This window comes from Lipotes vexillifer, unplaced genomic scaffold (genome assembly GCF_000442215.2).
Source record: "Lipotes vexillifer unplaced genomic scaffold, Lipotes_vexillifer_v1.1 scaffold539, whole genome shotgun sequence".
Taxonomy (NCBI): Eukaryota; Metazoa; Chordata; class Mammalia; order Artiodactyla; family Lipotidae; genus Lipotes; species Lipotes vexillifer.
This window is the reverse complement of record NW_006789542.1, coordinates 173,486-184,916: the sequence shown is the minus strand read 5'-3', so window position 1 is coordinate 184,916 and position 11,431 is coordinate 173,486. Positions and strand designations below refer to the sequence as shown.

General features: G+C 47.1%; 1 protein-coding gene across 2 annotated transcripts in view; it reads left to right on the top strand.

Annotated features, from left to right (window-relative positions):
- Positions 1-4,465, top strand: part of OXSR1 (oxidative stress responsive kinase 1) — a 101,984-nt gene extending 97,519 nt beyond the window's left edge. For both annotated transcript variants that reach the window (XM_007462687.1, XM_007462688.1), the window contains exons 16-18: positions 351-419; positions 1,278-1,342; positions 1,756-4,465. In XM_007462687.1, the coding sequence (XP_007462749.1) occupies positions 351-419; positions 1,278-1,342; positions 1,756-1,830 (209 nt within the window). In that variant the 3' untranslated portion in view covers positions 1,831-4,465. The remainder of the gene's footprint in view (positions 1-350; positions 420-1,277; positions 1,343-1,755) is intronic.
- Positions 4,466-11,431: the final 6,966 nt, after the last annotated feature.

The window sequence follows — 11,431 nt, the reverse complement described above, 5'->3', positions numbered from 1 at the left end:
GGGTTGCCGTCAGACTAGTAGTTTCTACTGCAGCATCACTATCAGGCGCTCTTCCGACAAAGGCAAGAACCCGTCTAAAGTACGCCATCATTTAGAACATTATCTTTACATTGAGCTGATATTTGCCATCTGGGTGATACAGGTTCTGCTCTCTACCTAGACCTGTGATAGTCCCTCACTTGAGATAATCCTGGTGGGAGGAAAAACCTTTATGTGGAGGAAGTCCCCCCCCATCTTGGTTCTGTGGATTTAACAGCTAGCTTTGGTCTGGCTGTGCCAGCACCCACTCTGAATGTTAGCAGGGACATGCACGCACAAGAAACAGAGAACCTTCTTCTTTGTCCTTGCAGATACAGCAGAGGGTGTCTCTCAGGAACTCATTTCTGCTGGCCTCGTCGATGGAAGGGATTTAGTAATAGGTAACTACTTTGTGCTCTGCCTTTGTGTCGCCGTCTCTCTGCTTGTATACTTAGGATCTAGAAAATCAGGCTTTGATTCCACTGAGTAGGTCTAATGGTTCTTGGAATGGTTCTTGGCTTTGCTGAAATAACAGGTATTGGGGACAGTTCCTTCCTTACGAAAAAGAAAATCTCACTTCTGAGTTTGCTTTGTGACCCCCAGTGATAGTGAGTGAAAACTTACCCAGGTCTCTGGGAGGTCGTAGAAATGATGACAGAAGTTACAGGTTGGAGTAAGCTTGGCCATATCTAATCCGTTTTGGAGAATGAACGCTATCCTTTTGGAGCTAAGAGTTAAGCAAAAATCATTACAGATTTAGTCCTAAAAAAAGCAAGAAGTAAGAAAAGGCACAGTTGGGCCACAGGTGCATTTTACTGAAGGAAAAGACCATTGTGTAGGACAAGTCAGCAGAGTTTTAAAGGGCCAGATAGTAAAGTAAATAGTTTAGGCTTTGTGGACCATGTACAGTCTCTGTTTTTACACTCTTCTTGGCTCACAGGCAGAACAGAAACAGGCTGAAGGCCATAGTTGGCTGATTACCAGTCTAGGGCTTTCTGGCCCATGAATAGGCAAATCATACCTCTTTCACCCCAGTGTCTTTCCTAAGTTAAAAGAAAGTTAATTTGAAAACGATAAGATTTATTTGTGCTACTTGGAATTGCTTTTAAAAACACCTTGTGTTTAGGGAGCGATTTATCTTTCTGCTTCCATTTTGATTGTACATAGAAGATTGTGAACTACCATTTAAGTTGTTAAAATGTGGTTGAAATGTGGATTTACTTAGCTTCTCTTTACTTTCTCTGTTTGTATGATTACAGTGGCAGCTAATTTGCAGAAAATTGTGGAAGAACCCCAGTCAAATCGATCTGTCACTTTCAAACTGGTATTCATCCCTTCCTCTTTGTTAAACCATCTCATGTTTTACACACCAGCAGCCTCTGCAGACCAGCTTCCATATTCCCTGAGTGATGAGAATATTTAAGTCTGGTGGATTGTATTTGTTTAACCTCCCCATGCCCTGGGCTGATACCGCCCTTCATTGGCTTCCCTTCCCCTCTCCCTCTCAGGAAGCCTCCTACCCGAGGCCCTTGACTATTTATCCTCAAGAGAGATTGCTGGTCAATCTGACTCCACCTTTGTACCCAGACTCCACCTACACCTTTATCTGCCTCCTGTTTGTATCCCAGGGACCTGTCCCCCACTGCCCTCTTTCCCACAGTCACCATGTCAGTTTTAATTGCTGCCTGCAATTTTGTTTATAAATAGCCACAGCTTCTCATTTTGTTTGGTTCTTAGGCATCTGGTGTCGAAGGCTCGGATATTCCTGATGATGGTAAACTAATAGGATTTGCCCAGCTCAGCATCAGCTAAAACACAGCCCTGGAAGAGGTGGCCTAAGGAGATTCCACACATGCGTATCTCTGTTGCTTCTGTTGGCCTAAACTCACTACTGCCAAAGAACCCAGCAACAAACCTCCCAGCTAAGAGCTTTAGAGGTCTTTCTTTATGTTTTTCCTGCCATCATTCCCCCTTTTCCCCACAGGGAAAGAAAAGTTGGATCACCAGTGGCCAGCATCCCTTTAAAGAGTTCCGTTAGTAAACTTACTGCACGTGTCCCCTGTCTTCCTCCATCTGAGAAGTGGCCCGGGTGCCTCAAGGCCCAGGAGGGAGGTGTGTCAGCTCATCTTGCCTTACTCCAGTGATGGCGCTGGGTGGAAAGTAGCGGCTATCTTGGGCTTCTTCATCCTGCTTGTTCCCCCACATCTGACAGGATTTGGGCATCTTGGGATATCCCTTTACCACTGAAGTAGCAGTTAAAAGTTGGTTGTTTAGCTGAAGCCCAGAGAGTTTAATTTAGTGGGTTTTGTTTTTTCTTTTTTTGGTATCTGATATGAATTCCAACAGCCTTTGTTAGGAAGAAGCACAGCCTCAGATGGAGGCAACCTAAACTGTATTCTTGTTTTGTTCATGATGTTTCTAAGCGTTTTGCTGAAGCTGCTCTCAGGCACCCCTCTTCATTACTCCCTCCAGAAAGGGTTGCTAGCCTTAACTTCAGCTGGTGCAAAACATCTGACTGTAATCGAACTTCAGCCATCGGATCCTTCAAAGTGGAACTTTGGACTGTTTTTAGAGAAAAGATCAAGTAATGGCTTGTAAAAGAGAATTTCCCCAGCAGTGGTTTTTGAACAGGAAAAATCATAACTCATATCATTGCAGAAGTATTTATTTTCAGATCTTAACACAATTGAAGAAAAACTGCTCCTTGATCCTCCCATGAAAATCAATTTGCCTGGCCTCCAAATCATGAGGAAATGCAAGGCTGAGATTTCTACAGCAATAAAGGAGACTCACACTGGGCCAGAGAGGCGTGCCTTCTGCCCCCTCTCCTGCACTGACCCTTTGGAGGGGGTCCCTGTGTGCTGAACCTGACCCAAGATGGAAAGTGAAACCACATGTGCCGTGACTTTTAGGATTTTTGAGTAGACAGTGTTCATTTGATTTTCTACAGAAATAATATAAATTATTCTTTAGGTTTAAAAAAGAGCACCATAATGCAATATGTGAATCATCAGTGGCGTTGATTTTTTCTTTTTTTTCCTACTGTTTCACAGTCAGCCTTTGTCTAACTGGAGATAGCCCTGACAAGTTTTGTAAATGAAAGGGATCCTCAATCTGGCCTTAAAATGACACACAAAGATGGGCTTTGGCCCTTCTTTATAGAATCACTCGAGCCCTTTCCAGCATTGTTGGTCTGTGAATAAAAGGATTGCTTTACCTAGTTTTCTCTTAGAGCACTTCTGAAAGCTTTCTCCACAACTAACTTATTATAGTTTTTGTTTCATTCTGAGCTTGTAGTTTTAGTCATGGGCTTTCTTCACCTGCCCTGGATACAAAGGCATGTTGGGAAAGGGATGGGTGTTGTAAAGGAAGGGAGGGGATACTTTGGGATGGGGGTTGGGAGGAAAGTAGATCAGAGGATCGGACACCAAAGCCCAAGGTCCCAGCAGGATTGGTAAAAGGAGGGAGCCTGCTGAGCCTGGAGACAGAAAAGATTGATCAGCTTACTGGACAAATATTTAGCTTTTCTTTTTTTTTTTTTTTTCTTTCTTTTTTTATAAGAGGGTTGGGGGAACAAGGACAGGAAGGTAGGAATATGTTATGAAAAAATGTAATGTCCCTTTTGGCACAAGACTAGTGGCTTACCTTAGAGTCTGTGTTTTGGTTTCAGATAAGCCCATCATAGTCTACTTATTTCTGAATCCAAAGGGTGGTGGCATCACTCTATTCTAGCTTTTATTTGGAGGTGGTTGAGAGCCCAAGCTGGAAGTAAGCAGCAGCCCATCTCCCTGTTCAATTTCTCCAGCTGGCCATTACCTTTGAACTGCAGTGAGACAGGCATGACAGTAGAAGTGGGCTGGGGCTTTCTCTTTCTTTTGCATTCATCTTTTGCCCTGCTGGGAATTAGGAGTCAGACACCAAGCCCCAGGACAGTGTTATTTCTTCTTCTGCTTGATGTATGGTGGACTCCCTTTGCTGGCTTGTGCAGTGATGCTGAAAAAAAATGAGTGAACAGAAACTTTGCAGGTGAGACAGCACGTGACCTAGTGAGCAGTTTTGCTCCTTCCCAGGAGGGGTGATTCAGGATACACCTCTCTCCCTGGATCCCCAGGATTCCCTGGTCCCTGGGGGAGGGACTAACTTAGCACAAGGTAACATGTGCCAATGCTATTTGTGAAATGTATGGTCTTTCTAAATGACTAATGGATTTGTTTGGGTTTTTGCTTAAGTTGTGAACCAAATCCTAGAGCCAGCGGATACTCTAATAATCTGGAGGACAGAATAATGGTGTATCAATAAATGGAGGTTCCTCCTTATGATGTATGCTAGATTATGGAAGATGTAAAATATTTGACTTCCCCCTCCCTTTTATTTTTATTTTTATTTTTTTGACTTTGTACTTTGCTGCATGTTTCATTCATTTTTAATCAATAAAGAATAAATTGTCTGTGGTGGTGTAAGGATGCTTCACTTTGGTGACTGTTGGTGGGGGCAGTGGGAAGTGGGTCAGGAGGTCACTACTAACTTTAATTTTTCATGCGAATAGAGAAAAGCCATGGTGCACTTTTCCCTAAAAAGTGTATTAGTCTACAAATTAGAACAGCTTAAAACCAGGTGGGGAAACTGAAATCCCAAAAGAGAGAGAGATCTGCCCAAGGAAATTTGATAGAGTGGGATAAGGAACTCTTTGCATTGGTCTTTTCTGTTTAATTCTGCTCGTGCTATTGGGTGGGGGAAAGATGCCAGATTCAAGCCCTTGGGAATCCGTTGTGGAAAGTTTAGAGCAGGGCTGAACTTGTTCCCATTTGGCTTTGATATTGAAATTGGTGAGGTTTCGTGTAAGATTCTAGGCCCCTCTGTATTCCTCCACCTCCTGGATAAGTAACCTCCCTGATCATAACTCCTTCCCAGCAGAAGGTGGTCTTTGAGCCATGACAGGACTGCTTTTGTGTGGGTCCTGGTAATTCAGGCCTCAGGTCCTGGGACCTTGGAATTGATGGTATCATAGCTGATTGAATTTGCTTTCAAGATAAGCAGGTTTTAAGAGCGGACTCTGACTATTGTGGGGACGGAGAGGAGGTGCTGGCTACTCAAAAGTGACCATGATGTATGTGGGGATAAGAGCAGGGGCAAGAGTAAACAGAGCCTCTCCACTTGCCCGTAATCTCTAGCAAGATCCAGTCTTGTCCAGAAGCCAGATTCCTCACTTCTGCCTATTCATAGTAGCAATGCTCAGTGCAACAGTTCATGGATTCCTCCTGTGGGTCAGCTCATCTACCCCACATTTTTTGTTTTTCTCTTTTTTAAAGTAGACTTTATTTTTTTAGCGCAGTTTTAGTTTCATAGCAAAATTGAACAAAGTACACAGAGTTCCCATATACCCCCAGAACCCACACACACGCACAGCCTCTCCCACTGTCAGCATCCTACGCTGCAGTGGTACATGTGTTACAATCAGTAAACCTACACTGGCACTTCCTCGTCAACCGAAGTCCATAGTATACATTTGGGTTCACTCTTGCTGTTGTATATTTTATGGGTTTGGACAAATGCACAGTGATATGTACCCATCGTTATGGTCTCGTAGAGAATGATCTCACTGCCCAAAATTCCTCTGTACCCTTCTTGTTCATCCCTCCCTCCCCTCTAGTCCCTGGAAACCACTGATCCTTTCAGTGTCCCCAAAGTTTTGCTTTTTCCGGAATGTCATATAGTTAGAATCATACAATATGTAGCCTTTTCAAAACTGCTTCTTTCACGTAGTAATATGCATTTAAGGTCTCTCCATGTCTTCTTGTGACTTGATGGCTCATTTCTTTTTAGTGCTAATATTCTGTGCCTGGATATACCACAGTTTATTAATCCATTCACTTACTGGCTGTGTCCAAGTTTTGACAGTTATGAGTAAAGCTGCTATATATATCTGTGTGCAGGTTTTTATGTGGGTATGTTTCAACTCCTTTGGGTAAATTACCAAGGAGCCCAATGGCAGATTGTATGGTAAAAGTAGGTCTAGCTTTTTCTGTTTTTTTTTTTTTTTGCGGTACGCGGGCCTCACCGCTGCGGCCTCTCCCGCCGCGGAGCACAGGCTCCGGACGTGCAGGCCCAGCGGCCATGGCCCACGGGCCCAGCCACTCCGCGGCATGTGGGATCCTCCCAGACCGGGGCACGAACCCGCGCCCCCTGCATCGGCAGGTGGACCCCCAACCACTGCGCCACCAGGGAAGCCCAAAGTAGGTCTAGTTTTTTAGGAAACCACCTACTGTCTTCCAAAGTGGCTATGCCGTTTTGCATTCCCAGCAGTGAATGAGAGTCCCTGTTGCTCCACGTGTTCACTGGCACTTGGCGTTGTCACTGTTTTAGATTTGGGCCATTCTACTAGGTGTGTAGTGGTATCATTTCAATTTGTAATTCCCTGATGACAGTGTGTTGAGCATCTTTTCACATGCTTCTTTGCCATCTGTATATATTTGGCGAGGTGTCTGTTTAGGTCTTTTGCCCACTTTTAATCAGGTTGTTCTCTTATTGTTGAGTTTTAAGTGTTCTTTGTATACAGGCAGACTTCATTTTATTGCTGTTTGCTTTATTTCTGCTTCACAACTGCATTTTTTTTTTCAAATTGAAGGTTTGTGGCAACCTTTTGTTGTCAGATGATGGTTAGCATATTTTAGCAATAAAGTACTTTTAAATTAAGGTGTGTACATTGTTTTCTTAGAATACTATTGCACACTTAGGAGACTACAGTATAAACATAACTTTTTTAAAATTTTATTTATTTATATTTTGGCTGCGTTGGGTCTTCGTTGCTGTGCACGGGCTTTCTCTGGTTGCAGCAAGCAGGGGCCACTGTTCGTTGCCGTGCATGAGCTTCTCATTGCGGTGGCTTTTCCTGTTGCGGAGCACCGGCTCTAGGCGTGCAGGCTTCAATAGTTGTGGCACACGGGTTCAGTAGTTGTGGCTCGCGGGCTCTAGAGCGCGGGCTGAGTAGTTGTGGCACACAGGCTTAGTTGCTCCGCGGCATGTGGGATCTTCTGACCAGGGCTCGAATCCATGTCCCCTGCATTGGCAGGCGGATTCTTAACCACCGAGCCACCAGGGAAGTCCCTAAACATAACTTTTATATGCACTAGGAAACAAAAAATTCACTTTATTGTGTCTAGTTGTTCCAGCACCATTTGTTGTATTGTACTGCTCTTTGCTCTTTGATCAGGTGAATCTGTGAGTTTCTTTCTGAGCTCTCTATTCTGTTCCATTGATTTATGCGTGTAATCTTTTGCCAGTACCACACAGCCTTGAGTACTTTATAGTCAGGGTTGAAGTCAGGTGTTCTCAGTCCTGCATCTGTTCTCCTCCAACACTGTTGGCTGTTCTCACCTTATCTACCCTGAGCCCCCAAGCAGTCTGTCAGTTACAGTCGGATTTTCCCACTGTGATACTAGTTCCTGTGGAAGTTTGAGTTTGTGGATTTCTGCTCCAAGAAGTTATAGTTCTCTGTATTTACCTGTCTAGCTCCAATTCAAGGGGTAGCAGTTTGCCCTGTGGCCTCACTTCTCTGACAGAAGAGTTGTTGATTTTTCAGTTCAGCTTTTTACCTGCTAGAACACAGTGACAATTTCCAAGCTGTTTACATCCTGGACCAGAAACCAGAACTATCCCCTGTTTTTATCTACTAGAGTCGTTCTCAAATTTGGAAGAGGTTTGAGACACCATCCAGTGCATCCCTGTAGGTGATGTTTGGGGACTACCTTCCCCTCCCCCCACCATACACAAAAACACCGCCCTCTACCCCGTGGACAGTTGACTGCCAGGGATGTATGTCCATTCAACTTAGCTCCAGTGGTTAGAACACTCCTGTTACACCTCTCTTTGGTCTTAGTTTTGCCCTTTACTGAAGGCAGGTACAAGGAGGGGAGGAGGAGAGAGACAGGCTGTAGGCTCTCCCTGAAGGGCCAGAGGCAGCCCCGTCCTACCCTGCAGTCTCCTAGAGGACAGTGGATGTGACCAGACTGCTCGGGGACGCCAGAGAGCAGCACATATGCTCCTTTGAGCTCATCCTCCCAGGTCAGTGAGACCACAGATCCCTGGGGTTACAGTATTCCTGGGAGGACTCCCTCAAAGAAGGGAGCCAGTTTTAGGCTTTGAAGAATCATGGGGAACCTTTGGCAGACTGGTGGGGTCAGGGGGAGGGTTAGGAGAACAGATAAGTTAATCGAGAAATTAAGATTGGGGCAATCGGGAGTGCACTGAAGCCAGTGGCATTTGGGGATCATAGTTACAACCAACTATGGAAGGTCTTTGGTTGAGTCTCACTCTTCTATCAGCATCTCCTCATCATTTATCTCTCTGTGTTTTAGAATCCTACACCAAGAGATGGAAGAATCCTTAGAGAGCATCTAGTTCAAGCTTTCCTTATACACAGATGCAGAAATAGAGGCCAGAGGGATAGAAGGAGCAGACTGCGGATCACAGTGAATCAGTGGTGGAGACCAAGCTTCCTGCCTCCTACCTCCAGTCCCCTTGGAGCCTTAGAGCTGAAATCCTTACCCTGATCATAGTGAAAAGATGATGAGGACTGAGCCCAGGCTCCTGTCTCCACCTCAGTTTTCCCCATAATGTGAACGCCAAAGTGAGCAGCAGCAACTAGTAGCGTCTGCTTTCTTGGCAATTCAGTGAAGGCTATGCTGAGGACAAGAACACGCAAGCGAGGTGGGTGAGGAAGAAGAGGTGGGGCTGGGCACAGTGGGGAGCCTGGCGGGGAGTTTGGGAGGGGGCAGAGAGGAATGTCCTCTCCTTAGGCAATGTTGTGGACCCTTGCCTCTGCCTTCCAGCGTCTGCCCTACCTGGACCCTCCCTCCATGCTGACTGATTAACAGGCTGCGGATGTAGGCACACTGTATCCGGAACTGCCCTGCACAACCTTGCTGCCTTGCCTTCCCTTCACCCATGCTCCTCTGCCCATCTCTTATCTCAAAGTGTTTCAAAATCAAAACACAAAAAGGCTTTCCGACGCTTACCAAGCAAATATGTGAATGTGATACCCAAGCGTGTATTTTTCCCTAATGCTCTATTTAATCCCACCATTCCCCACCTCTTATGATTGAACTAGATGCCTTCCAAGCCCTGGGTCTACCTGCAGTGAGACTCCCCCAGGGGAAAAGGATGGGGGCTTTTCATCTTTGGGAGGTTCCTGTTGTCAGAGGTCCTACCTTCTGTTAGTCTCCTGTAAGAATCCTGACCCGCCAGCCCCCATGCCGTGTCCCATCCCAGCCTCGACTCCAGCAGGGTCATGGGACTGACCCCCAAATGGGGGGGCTTCCACAGCGGGGGCTCGGGCTTTGTCCTTTGTCCCTCTGTGCTCACCAAGGTTGCTCAGGGTGGTTGGGCTACTCTTAGGCAGCTTTTGCATTTGTTTCTGTCTTGGGAGGGTGTTAATGGTTTCTTCCTTGATTAGGTAGATAGAGATCAAGATGCACTGGTTAGCTCTGCTGCTGAAAGGAAAGGCATTTATACCCTTGGTGGGTCTCCTGACCATACTACCCTTGGATTGACTGCTGTTGCATACCACCACATACTAGAGACCCTGCAGAATAAAATAACTTGGGCTGTTATAACAGATTGGGCTGTTGGCCAAGTTAATGTGCAGGCTGGGTCCTTGCTGCTCCACTGACTTATCCCCCACGGTGTAGTGTAGTAGCAACTGCCTTGTAGTGCTGAAATTACTCTCAGAATTTGGACTCTATCATAATGGGAGGGGTTTGCACTGGTGTGAATTGTAGAGGATGTCGCAGTTAGAGGGGGTGCTGTCCCTGTATACCATGTAACCTTTGGCTAAAGCTCACTGCTCTGTGCTAGGCCTGAGAAGTTCCTCTTGTGGTGCCTGTCACACAGTCCATAAAACATCCTCGGATCCTCCAAGTCAGAGTGGACTATTTTTTCATCATATTCTGTCATTCCTAGACCAGAGTTGGGGAGCTGAGGTGTGACAGGTGGGGCCAGGCAAGGCTATTTTAAACATTAACACAGCACCGCCACTGCCTTGAGGAGCCCGTGCCCCAGAGCGAGCTGCAGAGCTGTCTGGTGGCCCCAGCTAAGGAGGCGGTAACCAGTGACCGTGGCTCCCTTTGCCCAGGTCCCGGCTGACATTGGCAGCTTTGGTCGCTTCCAGGTACAGCTGCTGATACTGCTGAGTGTCCCCAACTTCCTGACTGCCCTCTGCATGTTCACCCAGGTCTTCATGGTCCTGGATGAGGCCCACCACTGTTCAGTGGCCTGGGTCAAGAACCGGACTCTGACCCTGAGCGCTGCTGAGCAGCCGGTGCTGAGCGTGCCTGTGGATGCTGCAGGCAGCCCTGAGCCCTGCCTCCTGTTCCGGCCACCCCCCGACGGTGCCAGCCTGGAGGACATCCTCAGCCACAGCTTCAGTGAGACACAGCCTTGCGAGGCGGGCTGGGTCTATCCTGCAGGAGGCCCCCATCCCTAAAGAATGAGGTAAGGCTGCCCTTTGGCCTTTCCACCTCTTTTGAGTCGGTCAGCTCGTCTGCCTGACGCCGTGCCCTCAGTCTCTGGTGTGGCTGCCTCTGTGGCTGCCCCTGCACCCCATGCCTGAATGACGGTGGGTCCGCCTGTTTTGCTCTCTGTCCTCTGCCTGTTGGCTCATCTACCTCTCCATCCATTTCCTTTGTCCAGGGTGTCTGTCCATCTGTCCATTCATCTCTGCCTGTGCTTTTATCTGTCCCACTGCCTGTCTGCCCAGTGGCCCTCCTTCTTGTCTCTCCTGTTCTGCTGTCCTCATTCCTCTCTCTCTCTCTCCCCCATGTTTCCATCTGCCTGTCCATTTGCCTTTGTCTTTCCATCCACCTCTGCATGTCTGCCTGCTTACCTATCTCCGCATTTAACTAACCCTCTGATGCTACCCCTTCCCTGTCCACTCGTCTGCCTTCCTGCTTGCTTGCCTCAAGCTTCCTGCCTTCAGCCTCTCTCTCTAGATCTCCTCCTGCCTGCCTGCCTGCCTCTTAGATCCTGAAGGACACCCAGGACTCTAGGACTGTCCTGCACATAACTGGGCAATTGCCCCTGCTAACTCCATTCTCGTAGGAGGGACCCTGGCAGATCAATAGAAAGTTCCCCACTCCACCCACCTCAGAGCAAGAAAGGCTGCTTCCCAGACAGTGGGGTTGAGCACAGAATGGGGAGATGACTTGGCGAGGGCAACATAACGACTTGATGGTGGAGCCGGGACTCTCTCATTCGGGGCACCTGCTGCCCAGTTCCCTGCAGGTATGGGAAAGAGCACAGATAGTCCAGAAACCTGAGGGGCAGGGGTTGGGGATCTGTGCGGCTCTCACCTTAATGGTGGCAAATCCTGAACCTCTGTGGAGGGCAATTTGAGCCCCGAGACTAAACATTCACCTCT